Source organism: Odocoileus virginianus, chromosome 26, assembly GCF_023699985.2.
Source record: "Odocoileus virginianus isolate 20LAN1187 ecotype Illinois chromosome 26, Ovbor_1.2, whole genome shotgun sequence".
Lineage (NCBI taxonomy): Eukaryota > Metazoa > Chordata > Mammalia > Artiodactyla > Cervidae > Odocoileus > Odocoileus virginianus.
Genome location: NC_069699.1, coordinates 10,149,921 through 10,175,681, shown reverse-complemented (window position 1 = coordinate 10,175,681; position 25,761 = coordinate 10,149,921). Strand labels below are relative to the sequence as shown.

Sequence of the window (25,761 nt, the reverse complement as noted above, 5' to 3'; positions counted from 1 at the left end):
AGTGGCAAATCTTAGACTTCCCATCTGCCCCCTGGCCTCATGACTAGCCACAGCTCCCATGCCTGACCAGGAGCCCAATCTTGGCCTTTAGCACCAACACTGACCTTGGCCCCCGATGTCAGTCTTCATCCCTGTCTGGAGTCTGGGCCCAGAAAGGACTGAAGGCTGCCACTGGGGGCAGTAACAGTGGTGTGTATTATCCTGTCTCTTTGCACTTAGGAGGCCAGGACATCTTCATGACAGAGGAGCAGAAGAAGTACTACAATGCCATGAAGAAGCTGGGCTCCAAGAAGCCCCAGAAGCCCATCCCACGGCCCCTGGTGAGCCCCAGTTCCCCCTCCCTCCTTTAGCAGAGCATGTCTCAAACTGCAACGGGACAGCCCATGCCTGTGCTGGTAGGGGTCTGACCAGAATTCTCTGTGGAGGAGGACATCTAGTTGAGTTTGGGGATGAACTAATGAGAGTTTCCAAGCCCCAGAAAAAAAAGTCTGCAGGAAGCAACTCTGGTCTTCTGGAGTGAACATACTCCTGTAGATGTTCCAAATAGACCTGTGAATGGAAGTAGTGACTTGCCCAACAGGCCTAGGTTTCCAGCACCAGATCAGAAACAGATTATGCTAAATGATATTAAGGATGGTTCGAGACCTGAGATGAAACGTTTGTGATTATGAGTCATGATGTAGGTTGCAATATATCTCTAGGCTCACCATCACATTCCACCCTATGCTTACAGGTAGACAGAGAGGAAATGGCAAAACCCAGCCCTCCTGGGATCCTGGGCCTAGTCAAGGTCATGGTCAGGTGACACAATAGGAACCAAAAATTATCCCACTTTAGTGTTTAAAGACTGACCAAAGCTTAGCACCATACTCCCCTTTGATTCCTTTGTTCACTAAGATCCATGACTCAAGCCCATTGACCCTTCCCCACACAAGGGCAAAGCCTAAGGACTTCAGCAAAGGTACAGGTCTTTTCCTAAATGAATCAGGGAAATACACATTCTGTTGGTCAAGGCATTAGGATTTTTAAATCAAGGCATGGGGTTTGCATAAGTTACTAAAAACTTAATGAGCACAAAGTCTTAAAAACATTTACAGGAGGGGAAAAGTGCTGTGACCTTTCATACACTTTACTTGGAAACAGTGATCACAAATGTATTACTACTCTCAATTCTGATAAGATGTGTTACAGTGGGGAGTGAGAGGACATTCAGATCTCTGTAGGGGCAGAGGTTTCCTTCCAAATCCAGTGTAAGATCAAGATAACTGGGGTTGAATTAGCCTGCAGTGAGTCCCTAAGGTTCAGTGAGTATCCCTCCAATGTCCAATGAGCAAGTTCAAACTTAGAAGATGTAGATGAAAGACTGAGCCCAGGCAATCATACTCAAGTAGGGCTTACAGGAGAAGGCTCCTAAGACCTACTGAGAAGCAAGCAGCTGAGTCCCTGCTAGTCTATACTGATGGCTGGACTGGTTTTGAATCCACATTTGAACAGACAGCAAGGTGTTCTCTGCTAGAGGCAACCCTTGGCAAAGTCATGACAGCTTGGGGTACCTCTCCCTACACACTTGCTCCATCTCTCTATAACATCTCAGCTTCTCCCCTCTCATCAACCAATCCCACATGCCATCACAGCTTCCTCCTCTCAAGGAAGACAATTTCCTTGGGACAGAGTGGGTTTCATTTCCAAAAGCGACCATGGAGAGGGTGCTGTCTCAATACAAAGGTAGTAATCTAGTGTTGAAATTCCAGATAGTGCAATAGGGGTGGAAGTTAGTGGTTGAGCAGGAAGACCTACAACAAAATCATCATGTTTCCTAATTGTGTGCACCAACCCCAAGGTCCTCCAAGGTGGGCACTGGAGGAAGCCTTCCACATGGGTGAGAAAAGTAAGACCTCATAGCCCAGCTGAGTTCCTGACATTAGTCATCCCTTTAGATGGGGTGGGGGTGTATCATTAACCATCAACACTAATAACTCTAGTGGAGGAACGTGACTCTCTCCTTAATATTCTGGCCCAGGCATGGCCAACATTCTTTCCTTTGTTCTGTTCAGCATAGCTGAGGCAGGGTTGGAACATTTAAACAAGACTTTGAGGCTTAGAGATGCCAAAAGGGAAACTAGCAGAGCAGGACCCGAGCAGCAGTTGTATCTGGCTGGTCTCCAGGACCCACAAGCCTTGGCCCATCCTATCTCCTGGCTGGCATCCATATGGCAGGTGACATGTTGGCACCCACCACCCACTGGGACAAAGCTGATCATCTGCCCTCCACAATGTTCAGAGCCAAGAAAGAAGTCCAAGCCCAAAGAGAAATGCCTGCTCCCATCTAAGACTCACCTTCCCAGGTCCTGTCTCCTCCTCATCAGATTACTGACACAGGACTGGCGACCTTCTTCCCTGAGGGGTCCCAACAAGTGGAGCTGGTCAGTAAGGTGAGCATTGGTGTAGGACTCTGCTCCACAGGTGCACGTGTGCCAGTTCATAGCAGGGCCAACTTCGGATGACATACAGACCTCCAACACATGCATGTACATAGTACTCCTTGCCTCAGGTGAAGCCCAAGTTCTAAATCTTATGCTTCATCATAGCAAAGACAAAACCTTCCACAAGACTGGTAAATTTTATTCTACAACATTCCCTACTACAGAAATCACTAAAAGTAGGTTTCACATACTCCACTTTATAAGAAAATAATAGGCTCCAGAATATCATATCATCAGTCACCCACTTCATCATCTCTGAGAGCACCGAGGGTTGCAAAGAAGTGATCCCTGCCCACAAACTAAGTCAAGAGCAGCTAGAAAGCTTCACCGTTCCCCAGCAGCTGAGTATCTAAGACAAGCATGATGTCCAGAACTTAATAATGTTGCCTGCTCTGTTTCATTAGAAGTCATGAATGGGCCTGTATTTTTTTCCCCACCATTTTCAGTGATGAAATAAAAACTACTAGTGGTTCAGCATCCCAGAAAAGACATGAGCCAGCAGCAATGCCTGGAGCCAGGCCCACTTGGGTCTGATTCTTTGCTCAAACACTGCAGGGTAGCATTCCATCCCCACTGTGAAGCAGAAAGCAGGAACCAGCCTCTATCACAGCCCTTCTCCCCTCTGCCTGCTTCACAGCTCCTGGGAGCTCCCTTGTGAGACTCACGACAGGTTTCTTTCTCCTTCACAGCCACTCATGCAGAGTCCTGCACATACTATGCATTCAGGAAGTCCTTCTTGTACAGAATTAAGTGTAATCAACCTAGTGGAGTGACTTTATAATTCTATTTGAAGTGTAGTTCAGTTGTCCATTCTGTCATCCATTCATTTATCTATCTAGTGATCCTCTATTGCATGCTAGGTACTAGGCAGACACTGGGGATAGAGCAGTGAAATGTTCCTGCCCTCACAGAGATGGCAGTCCAGTGACGCAGGAAAACAATTAGCAAAAATCACACACACATTAATTCACAGGCTGGAGAAATTGCTAGGGAAGAAAGAATGGGGTGAAGAGCAAAGGGTACCTAAGACTGAGCCTGGAAGAACTCTAACATCTCAAGGCTGAGTAAAGAAGACTCAAAAAAGAGCAGCCAGAAAGGCAAGAAAAACATTGGGGAAGTAAGGCCTGCTAGGAACCAAGTAAGGAGTGTTTCAAGGTGGAGGATGTGCTAAATGATGTCAAACAAGTGTTTTGGGATTATGCATTATGGAGGTTATGAAATCTTAACAAGAGACATTTTAGCGACAGGATGGGGACAAAAGCTATATTGGAGGAGGCTGAGGAGTGCGGGGGAAATGGTGACTACACATAACTCTTTCAAGAAATTTAACGTGAAAGTGGGGAGAGAAGTAGTCTGGTAGCTGGAGAGAGACATGAGGTTCAAGATTTTTCTCTAAGGAGAAGCTCGATCATTAGAGATTTAGCTAAGGAACTGAGAGCAAATGGCCAAGAGTGCTCAAGTGTGGCCAAGAGTCTCACTCATCAGTAATGAAGCAGAGGGACCAGGATGTAGGTAAGTGGTAGCAAAGAAGAGGGGGCAAAGGTGGGCTAACTTGATGATGCAGGTGTCAGAGGAGGAGAGGTTTTATGAGACACAGAAAGAGCAAAGGTCTGGGAGTGACAGTGAGGAATTAGAGGGACTTCACCTCTGTCCCCAGCCCTGGGGTCTGTGGAGTGGGGAGAATAAGCAGCCAGTGAGTAAGAGAAATTTGCAGATCAAGGCAGGTGAGTGCCAGAGAGCTCAGAAGTGTCCAAGACAAGGTGAGTAAAGTGAGGAGAGTAAAGTTGGAATCAAGAACTCACAGAGCAGTAAGATGTTAACAGCGCAGGAAAGACTAGAGGGCCACACCAGGAAATTTTTTTTTTAATGCCATAAAAACAGCCTCTATCCAAAATGATCTCTTGGTCATCCAGGCCACTCTGCCTCCCTCTAAGAAAGCAAATAACCAAGACCTGACTCCATGCCCTGCTTAGACATCTACCCAGGAATAAAAAGAGCATTTATAAGAATCAGTTGTACCACTGCACTTGACTTTGTATGCATGTGCACTACTTGACTTGACTCTCAATAATTTTTCAAGAAGTTCTTGAACTCTTGCTCTATGCAGGGCACTGCAGGAACACAAAATTAAATAAGACATGACCCCATCCTCAAAGAGCTCATTTTCTAGTAGAAAAGAGAGGTATACATGAAACACTAGAACTCTAGACTGACTGTAAACACTGTTCAGTTCAGTTCAGTTGCTCAGTTTTGTCTGACTCTTTGCGACCCCATGGACTGTCCATCACCAACTCCTGGAGCTTGCTCAAACTCATGTCCATTTAATTGGTGATGCCATCCAAACATCTCATCCTCTGTCGTCCCCTTCTCCTCCTGCCTTCAATCTTGCCCAACATCAGGGTCTTTTTTAATGAGTCAGTTCTTCGGATCAGGTGGCCAAAGTATTGGAGTTTCAGCTTTAGCATCCGTCCTTCCAATGAATATTCAGGACTGATTTCCTTTAGGATTGACTGGTTTGATCTCCTTGTAAAGGCTGGGGGTGGGGGTGGGGGCCAAAGAAGGGATGAAACGATGTGGTATGGTGTGATTCAAGAAGATTCCCTGAGGGAAGTGGGGATTAAGAGAGATAGATCACTCAAGGGGATTTAGATGGCCAAGAGAAGGGACTGAAAGGGCACTGTAAGTGGAAGAAAGAACACAGACAAGGACAAAGTGTCTGGTGATTTTATGGTGCCAGGAGTGGCAACCAGGACTTGAATTGAGGCACTGAGTTAGAACCAACTACGAGTGAGATTTTGGAAGATCAGGACTTGGCTTCTGTCAGGATGTGGAGTGTGAGGGAAACAAAAGAGACAGACTTTTAAAACCCTTCTGTAAAGAACATGGCCTCTCCAGATCCCTGGTTTATGTTGCCCAAAGGCCTGATGTCCCATCTCTTGTTTTCTCAGAACAAGTACCAGGGTTTTGTCTTTGACATCGTGACCAGGCAGACTTTTGACATTGTTATCATGGTCCTCATCTGCCTCAACATGATCACCATGATGGTGGAGACTGATGAGCAGAGTGAAGAAAAGACAAAAGTCCTGAACAAAATCAACCAGTTCTTTGTGGCCGTCTTCACGGGAGAGTGTGTCATGAAGATGTTTGCCTTGAGGCATTACTACTTCACCAACGGCTGGAATGTGTTTGACTTTGTCGTAGTGGTCCTCTCCATTGGGAGTAAGTGAACATTGCATGTGGTTGGGTCACCCAGCCTCTGCTTGAGGTCGTTTTGACTGGTCTTTCAAAACCAAAGGGACAACTAACAAACTTCTAAAAACCTATGTTGTATGTTAGAGGAGTCCAGTATTTGCTGCTTTGCAAGAGCAGCAGATTTAAAATGCCCCTGGGCCTCCCAGTGAGAGGTTCCACTGGCTTTCTCCATGATGCCTGAAGGGTATTCCAGCCGCCATTGTCAGAACGTGGCGGGCAGAGGGCAGTAGGGAATCTAAGATGATGAAGTTTCCAGTGGGTCTTATCTTTATGGCCTTCAAAGCAGAGAGTGGGTGGTGTGGTGTGAGGTGAGTCATAAAATACTTTCTGGAAAAGGAGGTGGTTGCCAGAAGAGTGCAGAAAGACTAGAAGGAGATTGTTCAAAGGAGATTCTTAAGTCAAGGGTCTGGAATTAACTCTCTGTATAACTGTCCACTTAGGGAATATGAGTGACAGAAAAGTCAAGGGACCAATGCCAAGAGATCAACGCTGTTATGACCTAGTCTGGGTGTTGTTAAATGACAGGCCCAGCATTTGGGGGTCAATGGCATTCAGAGAAAATGAATGGAGTCAGAGGCTCAAGTAGGTAATGGAGCCACCATATAATTGAGTGCTTGCTGGGTTCTGAGAACTGGGCTGGGATCCATGGATCTCCACAGCAGCCCTGGGAAGGAGTTTACTATAGTCATTTTATACATTTAATATGGAGCTTCAGAATTAAGGAAGTTATACAAGGTCATATAGTTTATGAAAGGTGGAGCTGAATTTAGACTAGGCTAATGTTCTTTTTAACAAACTAACAGCCTCCTACCAACAACCAAGAGACTGTCCCTGGCCTTCATGTGATTTGCCAAAGTTCAGCCCTATAAAGGCCCCCAGCACAGCAGCTTTCAGTTCAATTCAGTTCAGTTCAGTCACTCAGTCGTGTCCGACTCTTTGCGACCCCATGAATCGCAGCACGCCAGGCCTCCCTGTCCATCACCAACTCCCAGAGTTTACCCAAACTCATGTCCATTGAGTTGGTGATGCCATCCAGCCATCTCATCCTCTGTCGTCCCCTTCTCCTCCTGCCCCCAGTCCCTTCCAGCATCAGGGTCTTTTCCAATGAGTCAATTCTTGGCTTTACTTTACATTATAAATATATCCTGACCTGTTATATCATGACCTGCTTACTTTTCATGTCAGAGCATAGCTATAGATTTAATTTTCCATTGATTTACCATCAAGAGCTAATAGCCTCTAAATACAACCTGGCAGCACTTAATAAGTCTCTATCCTGGTGCTGAACCACATCCTTGGGTTGTATTTGTTTGGGGAGTTTAAATTTATTTTTGTTTTTTGTTTTGTTTTCTTTTTCTATTACTGCTGGGTTTTCTGGGGTTGGGAGGGTTGCTTTGTTTGTTTTCCTTCCAAAGTGAGAGACTGTGAAAGCCATTTTTTATTTTATATTAGAGAAGGGAGCTTGCTTATGTGACTTCTCATATCAGTTCTATAGCAATAAAAGATACACAAAGTGCAGCATTCTATCTTGGGGCCACCTTAACTACTAGTTCCTTTGACCTACACAGCAACACCCATCACTGGCAGAAAAGACAGCTGGAAAACAAGTGCAAGAACCCATCAGCCATGCTTCTGTCCTCTCTGCCTTTCTTCCTTCCCACCGATAAGACATGTTTGGAGTATCTAATTGTTACAAGTATGAAGACTCATTCTCCCTTGTAGAGGTAGACTAGTTGGATGGCAGAATCTTAGTAGATTATAAAAGCACATGATGTATCTCACACTATGGGAAAATGCCCCAGTTAAACTGGACTTTGAGAGAGGGGCTTTCATAAAGATGTCATAGTACAAAATTATAATTATTTCCCAGTTCTCCTCCCATTTCCTTCTTCCTTCCAACATACTAACATGACTATCCACATTCATATGACAAAAACACAAGTAGGAGAAATGGATTAAAGGAACCCTGGTAAGGAGAGCAAGCTTCTACCATACCCCCTCACCATTTCTCCTGAGAGGTTTAGAATCCTGTATGACCTAAAGGCCTTGCCTAAACTTTGGTGGTCTTAACCGGCCTCTTCAGGTCCCCAAGACAAACCTTTGAGTTAGATATCACATAAGGAGACATGCAAACTCTAGTTCATAATTTGGATTGAGGTGCTCTAACTGACCCTAAAGAAACTCATCACTGGGCCCTAACACAGAGTTTAAACACAGCTGGAAATGAAAGAAACAAATAAAAGCCATTATGCAGACAGCTGGCCATTCAAAGCCATTCTGCTTTAGCTGTCAGCAAGTTGCCCAACTCCTCAGGCCCATTATAATTTATTCCAGGCTCTGTACAATTATCCATAGGACCATGTGCCAGGAACTGAGTCAATCTTCGCAGTAGGAGATAAGGATATGAATCATAGAGGGTCCCGGCTCTCACAGAGCATAGGACCAGGGTGGAAGAACAGGCATGACCTGAAGGCTGAATGTTCAGGGGAGAGCCAGGTCTGTGTCACAGACAAAGGACTGTCAACATGTGGAACAGATGCAGTCACCTCCAGCTGAACAGACAGCAGAACCATGGAGGTTGACTAGCAAGGTATCTGGATGTAGGGAAAGATAAGAACATGGTAGAAGGGTGAGACTGGGGACAGATTTATGGAATGGACACTTACTGTGCCCCTACTTTAGGCCAACCACTGTGCCAGACTCAGAGGGCCCAGAGTGCTTGAATGTAGATGCTCACATGAAAGTCCACACGGGGCAGAGATGAGGGGGTGTGATCACAGCCAACTTTGTCAGGGCTCATGGTTGGAAGTACTAATCAGACCATCTTCTCTCACTTTTAAAGGCCTGGTGTTCTCTGCGATTGTTACCTCACTTGGAAGTTTATTCTCCCCGACGCTTTTCCGCGTCATCCGCCTGGCCCGCATCGGCCGCATCCTCAGGCTGATCCGCGGGGCCAAGGGCATCCGCACACTGCTCTTCGCCCTCATGATGTCCCTGCCTGCCCTCTTCAACATCGGGCTGCTGCTCTTCCTCGTCATGTTCATCTACTCCATCTTTGGCATGGCCAGCTTTGCTAGCGTCAAGTGGGAGGCCGGCATCGATGACATGTTCAACTTCCAGACCTTCGCCAACAGCATGCTGTGCCTCTTCCAGATCACCACGTCGGCGGGCTGGGACGGGCTCCTCAGCCCCATCCTCAACACGGGGCCCCCCTACTGCGACCCCAACCTGATCATCAACAACAGCACCAGAGGGGACTGTGGGAATCCCATCGTGGGCATCCTCTTCTTCACCACCTACATCATCATCTCCTTCCTCATCGTGGTCAACATGTACATCGCAGTGATTCTGGAGAACTTCAACGTGGCCACGGAGGAGAGCACGGAGCCCCTGAGTGAGGACGACTTTGACATGTTCTACGAGACGTGGGAGAAGTTTGACCCAGAGGCCACTCAGTTCATTACCTTCTCTGCCCTCTCAGACTTCGCAGACACCCTGTCTGGCCCCCTGAGAATCCCAAAACCCAATCGGAATGTATTAATCCAGATGGACCTGCCCTTGGTCCCTGGAGATAAGATCCACTGTTTGGACATCCTGTTTGCTTTCACCAAGAATGTCCTGGGAGAATCCGGGGAGTTGGATTCCCTGAAGGCAAATATGGAGGAGAAATTTATGGCAACTAATCTTTCAAAAGCATCCTATGAACCAATAGCAACCACCCTTCGATGGAAGCAAGAAGACATTTCAGCCACTGTCATCCAAAAGGCCTATCGGAGCTACATGCGGCACCGCTCCAGGACGATTGCCAGCCCTGCAGGGGTACCCAGGGCTGAGGAGGAGGCAGCATCACTCTCCAATGAAGGCTTTGCTGTGCTCATAGCAAATGAAAACTGTGTGCTCCCAGACAAATCTGAAACTGCTTCCACCACATCTTTCCCACCATCCTACGACAGTGTCACTAGAGGCCTTAGTGATCAAGTCAACTTGAGCACATCTAGCTCAATGCAAAATGAAGGGGAGGCTGTCAGTAAAGAAGCCACTGGGCCCTCATGTGGACCCTCCAGTATGGGCATGTCCAGTTCGGATGTGTCCACTGCTCTGTGATAACTTACCAACACCGACTCACTAAAGCATGCCACTAGTCACAGTGTCACAGCTGGGCAGGGAATGCAATTGGTACCCACCTTTGGAGAAACCGTCACACAGCAACAGGAGTCAGAAGCCAAGGGCCTCTCCACAGTGACTTCCTTTTTCAATTTCAGTATCAGATGATGGGTTCCCTTACTTTCCAGAAAATGTCCCTGGTCCTTTTATTTTGATGGTGACTAGAGCTTATCTTTACCAAGACAAACATCTCAGGACCAGAACTTTCAAAGATATATGGCAAGGATGTTGCTAAAGGGCCAAGGTTGTCTTCTGTGAAACAGCACATAGAGATTGGCAGTGTTATTTAGGATTTTGCATGACTGCATGTTGAGAGCTGCCAGACAACTACTCTGGCCTAAGATAATACCTGTGGTCTATGTCATGAAAGGCCTTTGAGCTATCCATTAAAATTAATATTTTTAAAGATATGTCAAAATCAATGTTATAACTTAAAGCATCATTTTAAAAAAATTATGTGACACTGATGTGTCATAAATCATGTCTCATTCACTTTCAAGTTTCCCAATATCTTGCAATTTGCAGCTAAAGCTGGGCAGACAGGAAGGAGCACTGTCTGGGAGCTTGTTCTCATCCTAGCCAATTCTTCCACTGCTCGCCTGGCTGACCTGGGCCAAACTCTTTCACTTCTGAACCTCATTCCCCATGGTGGCAGGAGGCAAAATGGATAGTCTCTGTAGTCCTTGCATTTCAAGTTGTAGAACTCAATGATGCCCTGTCCCAATTGAGATGAAGAAAACACTCTCTTCTGAGGCAGCAGTGGCCAGACCTTTCTACTGTCTAGCCAAAAGGCAGTTTTTGAATATATTCCAGAGCCTATTTGACATCTCACAGACTTTAAGGAGGAAGGTTTTCACATTCCCCTCCAGCCAGGACTCAATAATTAGTATAAGTGAAAGAAAAGAGACATTTTGAGAAAGATGATCTGGGAGATAAAAGGTAAGGCCAATGCTTTGTTTAATTCATCCTACAAATGACATTAAGTACCTATTATTTGACAGGCCCTGCTCTAAGCACAAGGCATAATGGGAATTAATCCCCCAACAATTCATTGGACTTATGCAGTGGATGGGGTAAGGGTTGTCAGAGGATGATATTCAGGTCAAGAGCACATGGCAGGTCTTGAGATGAAAGAGAGTAAGAAGTTTGTGTGATGACATAGGACATAAAGGCTCTTAATGACAGCTGTGATCTTCTATTAACTCTTGGGACATTCTCTGCCATGATGAGACAAGGATCAGGTCAATTCATTGATATGTGCTTGATCATTTCATAAAATTTCCCATGTATTCAGTTACAAAACCTAAAGACTGGTCCAGCTTATTTGCTTCACAGACACAGATTTCCTGGGGCCTCACTCTCCTTTCCCTATCACAGTTGACCCATCAGAGACCAAAGAGGCTTTCCAAATGCTTGTTGGGGTTTGCAAGCACCCACAGAAGCAGATTAGTAAGATGATTATTAATAAAAGAGCACACAACCTAATTAGTAATCAGGGAAGTGAAAATTAAAACCATAGTGCTATATCAATATGCATCTATCAAATCTGTAAAACTTTTAGAATCTGTAACAAATATCAAGTGTCAGCAAAGATACAGAGCAACAGGAAGCTTAATGCACTGCTAGAGTATGCGAATTGGCATAAGTATTTTGGAAAACAGTTTAACTTTACTGAGAGTTTACTATGTACTTTACTAAAGTACACATACTCATCACTTGGGTTTTCCACAGGTAGGTATGAAACCTCGGAAAATCTATGCACACAAGCTCTAGGAGACATGAACAAGATTCCTTGTTATCATTGTTCATAATAGACCCAAATTAGACACAGCCTAATGTCCAGCAGCAGTAGAATAAATTAATAAATTTTGGTGTATTCTTTAAATGTAATTTTATGCAGTAATGAGAATGAATGAGATATAGCCCTGTATAAGTCTATAGATGAATCTTAAAGACATAATACTTAGTGAAAGAAGCCAGACACCAGACTATATATACTATGTGATTTTATGAGGTTCAAATCAGGCAAAATTAAATATACTGTTTGGGGATGCATAAAGAAAAGCAGGAATTAGTCCATGAAAGTAGGGGTAGAGGTTACTGATGGGGGGAAGGAGGCATTTGAGACCAGATCTTTGGCAATGTTCTAATTTCCCACCTAGCTGGGTCTCTTTACAAGTATTGTCTCTATAACCATGTGTCAAGTTAAACATATATATCTAATGCACTTTTCTGTGTGTATACAGCTCACAAGTTAAATTTTTTTAATATCTTGGGTTGGATTCTCCTCCCTTTTCACATAAGTATTTACTATCTGCTGCTTTGAATTGTGGCATTTCTATCTTGGACTTGGATTATCTGAGCTGATTTTTAAAAGGATTAGAAGTTCTATCTTAGGTAACAGAAAAGGAAATTCTAGAGAAAGGAAACTTTCAATTACCAACTTATTCAAGGAACCATCATCTCTCACAAGTATTATTTCAATAGCCTTCCAACTGGTCCCCATTTCTACTCTTGTCCCCAGAAGTCTAGTCTCAAACAGCCACCGGAGCTCAAAATCCACCTGTGGCTTCTATGTTCTCCAAGTAAACATTATTACCATGTTTTACGTAATCTGACCCTTATTCCTCTCTGACCTCATCTTCACCCCAACTCTCTATGCTTCTGCCACACTGTCTGCTTTTCCTTAAATACACTGGGCATAGTCTTGCCTCAGGACAAAGACCCTTGGAACTTGCTTTTCCTTCAGCCATTATATCCACATTGCGCACTCCCACACTTTCTTCAGTTCCTCCCTTACCAACCCATCTAATTATCAGCCCCATCCAGCATTTACCACCCTCTGAGATGTTATATATGTACTTGCTCATTGCCTGTCTTCCCCACTAGAATGTAAGCCCTGTGGGGGCATGGACTCTGCTTGCTCATGGATGTATCCCCAGCATCAAGAACAATGCCAAAGTAACTTAACACTATTAGTCGTTGTCCTTCTTAAACAGTCCAAAGTTAGCTCCTCTTGGCCCAGTCCCCAAAGGCTAGCCATCACACAGACAAGGTATGCTTGCTAAGTTGTTTCATTCGTGTCCAACTTTTTGCCACCCTATGGACCATAGCGGAAAAGGCAGTGGCAACCCACTCCAGCACTCTTGCCTGGAGAATCCCATGGCCAGAGGAGCCTGGTAGGCTGCAGTCCATGGGGTTGTGAAGAGTCGGACACAACTGAGCAACCTCACTTTCACTTTTCACTTTCATGCCTTGGAGAAGGAAATAGCAACCCACTCTAGTACTCTTGCCTGGAGAATCCCAGGGACGGGGGAGCCTGGTGGCTGCCATCTATGGGGTCGCACAGAGTCGGACACAACTGAAGCGACTTAGCAGCAGCAGCATTGACCATAGCCCACCGGGCTCCTCTGTCCATGGGATTCTCCAGGCAAGAACACTGGAGTGGGTTGCCATGCCCTCCTTCAGGGAATTTTCCCCACCCAGGGATCGAACCTGTGTCTCTTATGTCTGCTGCATTGGCAGGCAGCTTCTTTACCCCTGGCACCACTTGGGAAGCCGTCACATAGACAGTAGTATAGCATAAATGTGTTAACTTCAATAACAATCTCTATTAAGAAAAGAGAAACCAGATCCAGAAGTGCCAGCCCACAGTGTACCCGGGGGCAGGTACTGCTGGACTTGACAGGGGAGTGATTTCTTGGTCCTGCTTCTGGGAGCCTTCCTCATCCTCTCTCCTACTCCCTCGAGACAGGAGCACTGGGAAGCAATTTCTTCCAAGGAATGGACAGCTTATTGTACTTTCTGTTGGTTATCAGTGAGCCCTGCATGCTGTCTTAAGGTTTGAGCAATCACAGGCCATTATTTCCCTGGACTGAAGTTTCTGCGACAATACAACTCCCTCAAAGCACTAGTATGATTTCTATCTCTTGCATTTTGCCAACTCATTAGATCTTGTCAGGTTATGGTCTTCCAATCTAAAATTGGGACCGGACATTACTGCCTTTTAGCAATAGATGACTTGCCCTTCTTCACTCCTCAGCTGAATTGCGTGCATCCTGACTGCAGGCAGCCACCATACAGAGATATTGTTAACAAAAAAATTGGCTTGGGTGGAGAGGTACAGAGGAAGCTTACCTTCCCCTATCCCAGTCTGTATTCCATAGGCAGCTCTTTAGATTGAAGTAATAATCTCCTTCACCTGGTAAGAGCACGGGGACAGGATCCTTTGAAGGAGGTGGGAGGAGGGGAGAGTGTTAGGCTTCTCCCAGCTCCATTCTTACCTCTGTCTCTAATTTTCCAATCATCAGTATGCTGGTAAATATTAAACAGTTAGATCTTCAGAAGTAAAAAAAATCCCTTATTTGTAGCATATTCTGTTTTATGTGATGTAAATACTCCCACCATGGCCCATGTCAAGCTACCGACGTGACATCCCTGAAGGCAGAATTGGGAAACGATGTCGACCTGAGTCAGTATGAGCTGGCTCCAGTACACCACTGTTTCCCGTTCTCCCTGCCTTTTCTCCACCAATATTAGCTTGGGACAGAAAGCTGGATTTTTTTTTCACTCTCCAAGGCATGATTATAAGAGCTTGGGCTGCTGGCCATAATTAGAAAAGGCCTCCCTTTCTGTTTTCATATTGGCCAGTTGAGGCAGTTTGTTTTTTGTGTGTGTACCTTTACTAAACCTGCAAGAAGTAGCCCACACCTTTCCAAATTTTACAGATATTTCTATCAAAGTCCTTCAACTCCTGCTGCATGAGGTAGGTGGTCTGAGTCTCCAGTTATAACAGATTACAGCATGACAGAAATTCCTAGATTCAGACCAGGGGGGTGGGAGATTCTCAGTGCTAGCCTAGCTCATCTTAGCCAATGCCACACTTTAAGGTCTATTAATAATAACACCCATCTCCATCTATCAATTTCTATGTTGGTAGGAGTTATTTGGTTACAAGCAACAGGAACCCATTCCAGCATAAAATGTACTGGATGACTTCAGGGAAGCTCAGAATGGAACTAAAAAGCTGAACACAGCAAGGACAGCAGCCAAGGCTGGGCAGGTTTTTCTGGGTATTAGGCACCAATAGACAATCTCTTCATGGGGTCAGGACCAATCAGTATCTACTTTTCTTTTTTTTTTTTGGTTAGTGTCCAGTTAGGATTCAGATTTCAAGGAGAGAGCATCTGATTGGCCTACCTCCAGCAAGAAAAGGGAGGGGCATTTTGATTGATAGCTCCAGCATAGAAGAAGAAGGCTAGGCAGACAAAAATGCCTGAGGAGTATTCAACCTGTGAGTTAAATTAATGTTTTCTAAAGATCTCTCTGGCAACAGTGACAGGTTACAGAGATTTTGAATTTGGAGGCAGAGATTAAGGATTGTGCCAAATGGGAACCTAAAGTATGGATTTTTGAGTGTCTCGTGTACATTGACCACTGGTCACCAAATCTACTCAAAAAGAATGTCCCCCTTCATCCCACCCTCTGCCCCTCCACACCATGGACAAGGGTGCCAGCTTCTATCTGCATCTCTGGTGACAGTTCCCAGTCCTTTTCCTCCAGATAAATGCTCCCTAGGACCCAAATATCAGCAATGTTACTCTGTCTCTGGAAAATCACTCATATATTGCCTGAAGTGGAAATATGTTTCAAGTGTCTTCCCCTGAGAAGCCCCAGATGACTTATCATCCAAGTGAGTTCAGGCAGAGAAAAGCTAGATTTGCCTGTGGGCATTGAATCTATACCAAGGAAAGTTCATGGCTACTGTTGGCCCTTTAAAACACCAGTTCTGACAGTAGAACCAACAACCACAGCAAAGCTTGGTCAATATGATTCATTGTGCAAAGAACAAATTCTAAAGGGGTATGCATGAAGAGGACTCATTACTTTATTTTTCCCTGAGCAGAACTGAGTTAATTGATTATTAGAAATGCAGCTGCTCTTGCTTACAGACTTAATCATATTACAAAGTAACCTAAAGGCATGTGTGTGTGTGCCTGTTGAATAATGATGCTTCTTGTAGTTAGAACAGGGAGCCCCAGAACCATTTGGAAGCTGAAGATGTCTGCAAATGATCCACATAGAAATACTCAACTCATCAGCTAAGTAATTTGGTGCTCCAGACCAAGTTCTGGATGAGGCCAGAAGGTCCCACTTTGATTCCAGACCTTCTCCTGCTCACATATCATAACTTCTCTGAACAACCTTCTTTGTCTCTACAGTGGGAATAAAGATTCCTCACCAAGGAAGCTTAACAGAGATAAAAATGCCCTCTCTGCCCACTGAAAGAAGCAGAAAGAAAAAGGGGGAGAAAATGAGAGAACCCATTCTGCCACACTATATCCCAGGGTCTCCTCACATAGTTCAGTGCCGTACCCCACCCCCACTGAGTATTTGGGGTGTTGGTGTTGGGTGAGAAACACTGTGCTTCATGTGCAAAGGAACATCTCACCACATGTAGGGTCCTCTCTGGACACAACCAGCACTTTGAGGGTCAGAATAGAAGGTAGCTCCTCCAAAGGCCACTCTGGGAGGCCACACTTCGATCCTACTGTTTTGACTCCACTGTGATTGTTGTTCAGTTGCTCAGTCGCATCTGATTCTGCAACTCCATGGACTGCAGCATGCCAGGCTTCCCTGTCCATCACCAATTCCTGGAGCTTGCTCAAACTCATATCCATTGAGTCAGTAATGCCATCCAACCATCTCATCCTCTGTCATCCTTTTCTCCTCCTGCCCTCAATCTTTCCCAGTATCAGGATCTTTTCCAGTGAGTCAGTTCTTCGCATTAGGTGGCCAAAGTATTGGAGCTTCAGCTTCAACATCAGTCCTTCCAGTGAATATTCAGGATTGATTTCCTATAAGATTGATTGATTTGATCTCTCTGCAGTCCAAGGGACTCTCAAGAGTCTTCTCCAACACCACAGTTCTAAAGCATCAATTCTCTGGCACTCAGCCTTCTTTATGGTCCAGCTCTCACATCCATACATGACTCCTGGAAAAACCATAACTTTGACTAGACGGACCTTTGTTGGCAAAGTAACATCTCTGCTTTTTAATACGCTGTCTAGGTTTGTCATAGCTTTTCTTCCAAGGAGCAAGCATCTTTTATTTCGTGGTAGCAGTCACCATCTGCAATGATTTTGGAGCTCAGGAAATTAAAGTCTGTCACTGTTTCCATTGTTTCCCCATCTATTTGCCAGGAAGTGATAGGACTGGATGCCGATCTTCGTTTTTTGAATGTTGAGTTTTAAGCCAGCTTTTTCACTCTCCTCTTTCACCTTCATCAAGAGGCTGTTTAGTTCCTCTTTGCTTTCTGCCATAAGGGTGGTGTCATCTGTATATCTAAGGTTATTGATATTTCCCCCAGCAATCTTGATTCCAGCTTGTGCTTCATCCAGGCAACATTTCTCATTATGTACTCTGCATATAAGTTAAAAAAGCAAGGTGACAATATGTAGCCTTGATGTACTCCTTTCCCAATTTGGAACTAGTTCACTGTCCCATGTCTGGTTCTAACTGTTGCCTCTGTAGCAGGTCCTATTTGTGTCCCACACCACATCCCTTGCCTCATCTGACTTTGAATAGAATTCTGCAGCTTTTTGTCTTCAGGGCCTTCTCCAAAGCCACTTTTCCCCACACAGACATGGCAGCCCAGAAGTGCAGAGGGAAGGGGAGATGTTGGCAACCTCGAGGACAATCCTCAATCAATGCAAGAATGCAGGATTTGGACGATAAATTAATATCCTAGCCTCCCAAGCTGTGGAGGAACAATTCTGAATCAAGTTTCTCAGAGAACTGATAGAAAGTCTGAGTCCTCATATAGGGCCAGTCTTTCACAATCCTGAAAGTAAGGGCCTCCTTACCTTTCTACTTAGGTGACTCTCTGGTCTCACCCTGACCCTGCCCTGCCCAGTTGCCCACAGCACTAACCAGTTTTGAGGGGAGTTTCTCCCTTCCTTAGCTAATTTTCTCTCTGCTTCTTTACCTTTGCCTGCTGGAATTACCTCGGAAATAAACCTGCCTCCTAAGCAATGCACTCCAGTATTCTTGCCTAGAGAATCCCATGGAAGGAGGAGCATGGCGGGCCACAATCCACGGAGTTGCAGAGTCAGACACGACTGAGTGACTAACACACACCCCCAAATCCTTGTCTCGGTTCCTGATTTGGGGGAATACAAATTAAGACAAACTCCCAGATAGCCCCCTGCTCAGAGTTAGGAAGCTGTTTTCTCATGCTGTCCGCATGTCCATCATCCCATCTGCAGGCTTTTTATATATTGCTGCTGGAATATATAAGGTCTGCAGGAAAGGAATCACTTCCCCAAGGTTATATGAGGTGTGCAGAGGGTCCCACCCAGAAGTGAGATTGTCATCTCCTCTCGTAGCTCTCTACCCATCACCCAGCTGCTTCTGACCGATGGGAGACAGTTAAAGCTCCCATCCCCTATTGAATAGTGCTCTCAAGCACTATTGAAGATTTGATTTTGGTGATAACTGCCCTAAGACCAAGTAGATCCTTGCCTCTGCTTCAAAATTGTTCTATGATGAATAAAAGCTTAATTACAAGCTTGAGTTTCAGTTTCGCACCACATCTTATAAACGGACAAAGATCCTTGACAAGTCCACAACCTCTTATGGCCCCCTTTTCCATCAGTTTATTGTATTGGACTGCTTTGGCACTCCACTATTTGCAAGAAGACTCTCCAAGCTGGGGCTTTACCCAGAAGTAGTTGGGGTGCCTTTTTCTGGCACACAGCATTATACTAAGTGACGTCAGTTAACAAGGGACTTGGCTGGCGCCACTCAGAGCAGCAGAGGACTGTGGGAGAAGCTTCTGGCTTCCCCTTGTCGTCTGCCCCAGAAAGAATCAACGAGCAGCCAAAGCTGTCTCCAGAACACTGGCAAACAAAGGGTCAAACTGGTGGCTCCATCCCAGTGGCATCATGTATGTGGACTGTGCTCACCTAAGTCACCCATGGTGCCCCATGGACTGGGTGACTTCTTTGGACTGAGCCCGCACCATGTTTTACATTGGTCTAAATCTCTCTGGATAGAGATCTCTTTGAAGATAATAGTGAGCACTTCTAGATATGTTTATCCTGCCAGTTACAACACTACCTGCAGCCACTAGTTCTCAAAATCCCTCCCAGGATCTCTCCAAAAGAGAACCTACAGACTAAGACAAACTTTACCCACAACACCCTGCCACGGTGGGGAGATGACTATTGTGCCCACCCTGGTCCCCCAAGAGCTGATGTCCAGTCAGAACTAGATGTGCAAGGGATTTATCAGGAGAATCTTTATGATGAATAAAAGGGAAGGAGCAGGAGTCAGCAGAGAGAGCCTTAGGCTGTGATGCAGATCTCCTACTGTGAAAGGAGAGAGGGAAGGAAGGAAAATGAGACAGGAAGAATCTCAGACCATACTGCAGCTCTGAGAAAGTCACAGCCAAGTGGGTGGAGACTCCCAGGAAAAAGACTGCCCAGTGGAGGACTCTGTTGGGCAAGAATGACCCAGCTCTTGTTCCCGCTTCCCTAACTCTAGTCATGGATGGGAGCAGCACAGGAAGAGCTAGCTTCTGCATGAACATTGCCATAGATCATGAAGGTGCTACAGTTGAAGGTCACTAGAGCACACGTTCCGAATATATTGTCTAAGAATCCTGAGCTATCTTGGACCATAAGTGATGTTTTCTGGTTAGATCTAGCAACACCTCCTTCCCAAGTCCCCACGGTTATCATGGACTGCTCTGAAGCAGAGGCCCCATTCAAGGAGACTCCACACAGTAATTTTTATATTTTCCAGATCAGTACAGAGGAGGAAGCTTACCTCCTCCTCTCCTGCAGGGATGGTCCCTTCTCTTCTAGTACCGTCTACCAGGGCGGGGACTAGAGTGAGGAAAGCAAGGTGTCCTGGGCAGAAAATTTCAGGAAATGACTCATTTTCAAGTGCTGATCTTGCACTTTCATAAAGCCAAGAGTTAAATTTTGCACCTGACACCTTTCTGGCCTCATCTGGGTTCGTCCCATGACCACTGCTTCTAATTCATCCACTGAACTCTGGAGTATCATCAGCAATATCATCAGCCGGAGGTTATTCTCTGCCACTCAGCCATGCCACAACCTCTGGCTCACTGTCCACAACCCTATTCCTGTCCTCAGTTCCAGAGTGATTGGTCCAATACTCGGGTTTCTCAGATCCAGTGATCATATCCCTCACCTTGCATTCGCTACTGAGACAGTGGTCTACCCTGAACCTTGTCATCACTATCAACAACACCAATCTTATACTTTGGCCAACTATCCCCTCACCAGTACACTTACCTTATTACCTCCACTGAAATATAATTCTCCAAAGGCTGTAGGTCTTCCATCCTTTGCCTTTTCATCACTCCCATTCTCCTCTTGCCCACTCTGATGTCATGGTCTAGCTTGATAATCACATGCTTCGAAACACTTTCAAATCTTTTGCCACATTCCACCTGAATCCTACATGTCCAGTAAAACCTTAAACTACTCCAATTAAACCCAAATCTCTACCCTCTTTGCTCCTACTCCAGACAGTTGCTGGTCTTATTTCAGTTTCATAATCACAGACCTTAGATGGGCTCTAAATATGGTCCAATGATCCTGTCCTGCATTTCCCTGGAAAGTTCATTTTCCTACCCACCAAAATGACACTTCTGTGTCTCTTCTCAAACCTCCAATCCTTCTAACCCCTGACTTCTTCCCATCATTCATTCTCAGTCTATGCTCCCAACTCCTACTTCTCTATTCAGTGACACAGTTTCATTTTTGCCATTCACCATTTCTTAAATTTTTATTTTTTATTGAAGTTTAGTTGATGCTCAATATTAATATTATATGTTACAGGTATAAAATATAGTGATTCAAAAAGTGTAAGGGTTTATACTTCATTTATATTTACTATAAGATATTGGCTGTATCCCCTGTGTTGTACAATATATCCTTATACATTATTTTATACATAATAGTTTGTACCTCTTAATCCCCCTCCCTAATATTTCCCTTCTTTCCTTCCCTTTCTCCACTGGTAACCACTAGTTTGTTCTCTATATCTGGTGCGTCTGCTTCTTTTTTGTTAGATTCACTAATTTGTTGTAATTTTTCGATTCCATAGATAAGTGATATTACACAGTATTTGTCTTTGTCTGACTTCTTTCACACAGCATAATAACCTTCCATGTTGCTCCAAATGAGAAAATTTCATTCCTTTTCTTATGGCTGAGTAGTAGTCCAATGTGTGTGTATGCTCACATGCACGTGTGCACACACACATCTTCTTTATCTATTCACCTATTGATAGAGACTTGGGTTGTTCCCATATCTTGGCATTTGTCAATAATGTTTCTATGAACATTGAGTACATGTATGGTTTTGAATATGTGTGTTTTCTCTTTCACATACATACCCAGAAGTGGCATTGCTGGGTCATATAGTAGTTCTACTTTTAGTTTTTTGAGAAACCTCCATACTGTTTTCCACAGTGGCTGCATCAATTTACAATGCCAGCAACAGTGTACAAGAGTCCCATTTTCTTAACATCCAAGCCAACATTTTTTATTTGTGTTTTTTTGATGACAGCCATTCTGACAGGACTGTGACAGTATCTCATTGTGGTTTTGATTTGCATTTCCTTGCTGTTAGCAATGTTGAACATCTTTCCATGCACCTATTGGCTATCTGCATTTCCTCTTGGGGATACAAGTTGTAACACTTCTGAATGAAATCTTGGATTATCCCAGAACTTTTCTAACTACTCTTATGTAATAAGAAGTCTGTTGGTCACTTTAAGCCCCAAACACAGTTGATGTGATATTTAGCATGTCAGTCCTGTGTAATAGCCAAAGTTTTCAACTCATTCAAGGTTCTGGCTCTTCCTCCTCCTTAGCTAAGGCGGGCTGCAGCAGGCTGCTGGCTTCCTGGGAAGGGGTGTTGGCTGTGTTGATTGCTTTCTCCCTCACTTGTCTGCTCCTGCTCTCCTAGGTGATATTTCTGATTCCAACAGGGTTTGGGGGTTGGAGAGAGAAGGGCACTGGAAAATCTCCCGCTTCCTGAGCCAGGCCAACATTTAAAGATGACCCTCTGGGAGTTTTTGTGACTTCATCTAAAAGCTCTGATTCCTGGAGACCTCTCACCTGCAGGTCCTTTGTTTGGAGTAATAACCTCTCCTCCAGCTCATCCTCCTCCTCACTTCCTTCTGTAGCCCTGAGAAGCCCTGAGGCGGTCCACCTCCAGGTGCTGTCTGCTGAGGGGCCCTGATAGATCCATAGACTCACTCTCTTTTCTTCTCTCTCTCATACCCCACAACTGATGCCTGGGGACAGTCACAGGTCTGACACATACTCTGCCAAATTCTGGGAGGGCATCTCCATCACAACAAAGCCACCCCTCCTTCAGCTTCTCTGCCAACAGCTAGGACAGCCCACTTTTAGCTGATTAATGTCCCAGGTAGGAGCAAACACCAACCACTACATCTCCCATTTGCAAGGATCCCACAGTTGACCTCTTAAAATCCTCCTCACAGGGTTCAGATATAAAGGCAGGCACCCCACCCACAGTACCTCGCCGGTGGATATGGGGATGGGTCTCTGTACACTGTCTCAGCCCACTCTTGCCCCTCCCATCAAAGAATCATCCTTAAAAATCCTTCCACCTTCAGGCAGATTGCCTGTCTCCACGTCACTTAGCTTTCTTCTGAAGTTTTGCGTTGTTCCTTCCTCTGAAATATATATCTTATGGTATCTAACTTTCTGTGTTTGTGGTCTCCATTCTGCAGGCTGCAGGACTATAGCTCCTCTTACTTCTGGTGTCTGCCCTCAGGTGGGTGGGGTTGGTCCAGGGGCTTGTGCAGGCTTCCTGGTGGGAGGGCCGGTTGCCTGTCCACTGGAAGGTAGGGCTGGGTTTGTCTTTCTGATGGGCAAGGCCCTGTCAAGGGGTGTATGTGTTTAGAGGTGGCTGTGGGCAGACTGTCTGCTGGTGGGTGGGCCTGCATTCCACCCTGTTGACTGTTTGGCCAGAGAGGTCCCAATACTGGATTCTGCAGGCTATTGGGTGGGATCAAGTCTTGGCACCAAAATGGCAGCCTTCGGGAGAGCTTGTGAAGAAGACTATTCGCTGAGGCTTCCACCATCAGTGTCCTTGCCCCCAGTGAGAGCTACAGCCGCCCCCCACCTTCCCAGGAGACCCACCAAGACACGCAGGTAGGTCTGGTCCAGGCTCCTACAGAGTCACTGCCCTGCCCTGAGTCCCAGCGCCTGTGACATCTCATGTGCGCCCTCCCGCAGTGGAGTCACTGTTTCTCCCAGCTCCTGCACTCAAGCCCCGCTGGCCTTCAAAGCCAGATGCTCTGGGGGCTCCTCATCCCTATGCTAGACCCCCAGGCTGGGGAGCCTGACGTGGGGTTCAGAGCTCTCACTCCTGTGGGAGAAACTCTGTGACAGAATTACTTACCAGTTTGTGGGAGACAGTGGATATGGAATTTGATTATATACCCAAAGCTCCCATCCTACCATCTCATTGTGGCTTCTTCTTGGTCTTCAGATGTATGATATCTTCTTTGGTAGGTTCAAGTCTTTTTTGTCAATAGTAGTTCAGCAGTTAGTTGTGATCTTGGTATTTTTAAGAGAGACGGTAAGCTCAAATCCTTCTACTCTGCTATCTTGCCTCCTCTGTCTCTGAAGTGTTGGCATAGGTCTGTTCAACAATACATTCAATTTTTAGGGTAGTTGCAGGGCTTCCAGAAAAAAAAAAAAAAAAACATGTCTCATGGTATATATAGGTGATCCATGATTTCAGGATTCCTCTAGCCCCAAGGAATCCTGGAAGATTCTCACCCAGGACTCAGGTGGCCTTTTCTCACCTGGCCCTCGAAAAATTCTTCCATCATCATCCTGACAGCCTTACTCCTTCATCCCTCAGTATAGGTGGAGTTTTAAGAGTCATGTAAGTATTTCTTCAAAAATTTGCATCTTGGTCTAGCACCTTACTTTAACATGTCAGATGTATTATATTTTGGTGTCTCAATCAACACTTAACAATTTAACATCCTTTTACACTTCATTGAAAGAATAAAGTTATCAGACAACTTCCTACCAGCAAATAGACCAATTCACCTGCTTCAATGAGCATATTCTCTGTATTCCCTCCTCCTAAAATGGAAAAAAATTTTCTGCTGAAATCAAAAGTCAGTCTGTGCTCTGGACCATGTACATCTTCATCCACCCTCCTTCATCATCAATATCTTCATTCCCATCAGCCTTCAAATATGTTCTTTATCCCCACCTTAAAACACACACACTTCCTTCTCCCTTCTCCTAATGTCTTCCTCCTGTCCATCTCTCTGATCTCCTTCACAGCAAAACTTGACTGAACAGTGATCTAGACTCTCTCCACTCACTTAACACTTGTTTGTTGACTTATTTGGTTTGGATAGAATTTTTTTTCTTGCTAATTTTTATCCTAACTTTAAAATAAAGAGAAAAGTAGAAAAGGACAATTCCATAAGCAAACCCTCATCGACCATTACCTAATGGTTAAGGGTATTGAACATCTTTTCATGTCCTTATTTGCCATCTGTAAATCCTCTTCAGTGAAACATCTGTTCATGTCTTTGGTCCATTTTTCAATTTTATTCTTTGGGTTAGTGTTACTGTTGAGATTAGAGAATTTTGTATATATTCTAGATAGGAGTCCTTTGTCAGGTATGTGAGCTTCATGTATCTTGTCTTTTCTTCCTCTTAACAGGATCTTTTGCAGAGCAAAATTTTTTTAATTTTGGCGAGATGCAATTTGCCAAATTTTCCTTTTATGGATCATGTTTTTAATGTCAAGTTTAAGTCCTGAAATCTTTCACCTACATATTTTTCTAAAAGTTTTTTAGTTTTACATTTACATTTAAGTATGTGATCTATTTTGAGTTAACTTTGAGGTTTGGATTTCGGTTCATATTTTTGCCTAGAGATATCCAATTGCTCCTACACCATTTATTCAAAAGTCTTGGGCTTCCCTGGTGGCTCAGCTGGTAAAGAATCCACCTGCAATGCAGGAGACCTGGGTTCCATCCCTGGGTTGGGAAGATCCCCTGGAGAAGGGAAAGACTACCCACTCCAGCATTCTGGCCTGGAGAATTCCATGGACTGTATAGTCCATGGGGTCACAAAGAGTCAGACACGACTGAGCAACTTTCACTTCACTTTCATCCTTACTCCACTGAATTGCTTTTGCACCTCTGTCAAAAATCAGTTGGACATTTTGTGTGGGTCTTTTCTGAGTTCTGTCTTCCATTCCAAGGATTTTTGTGCTTAGCCCCTCACCGGTGCTGCACTGTCTTGATTGCTGTGGATATGTAGTAAGCCTGAACACTGAGGAGAGTGATTTCTCCCACTTTTTATTTTCAAAATTATTTTAGCTTTTGTAAATCCTGGGCCTTTCCATATAGAATTTAGAATAAACTTGTCAATGTCTACAAAAACTATTGCTGAGATTTTTGACAAGAATTGCAATAACTCTGTAGGTTAATTTGGGAAGAATTGACATAGTCACTATAATGAGTCTTAAAATTCATTAACATGGTATGTATCTCTGTTTATTTAGATATTCTTGAATTTTAAAAATCCACATCTTATAATTTTTAGCATTTAGGTCCCATACATGTTTTACTAGTTTTACACGTAAGCATTTCATTTTCCTTGGAGTAATTAGAATGATAGTTGTGTTTTAATTTCAGCTCACTGTTAGTATATAGAAGTGTGATTGCATTTTGTGTGTTGATCTTGTATCCTGGGATCTTGCTCAACTCATTGGTTAGTTATAGGAGTTTGCTTTTGTAGATTCCTTGG

At 44.6% G+C, this 25,761-nt stretch overlaps 1 protein-coding gene across 2 annotated transcripts in view; it reads left to right on the top strand.

The window, feature by feature from the left end:
• SCN10A (sodium voltage-gated channel alpha subunit 10) overlaps positions 1-10,377 on the top strand; it is an 88,052-nt gene extending 77,675 nt beyond the window's left edge. For both annotated transcript variants that reach the window (XM_020897948.2, XM_070455437.1), the window contains 3 exons: positions 216-320; positions 5,432-5,702; positions 8,578-10,377. In XM_020897948.2, the coding sequence (XP_020753607.2) occupies positions 216-320; positions 5,432-5,702; positions 8,578-9,839 (1,638 nt within the window). In that variant the 3' untranslated portion in view covers positions 9,840-10,377. The remainder of the gene's footprint in view (positions 1-215; positions 321-5,431; positions 5,703-8,577) is intronic.
• Positions 10,378-25,761: the final 15,384 nt, after the last annotated feature.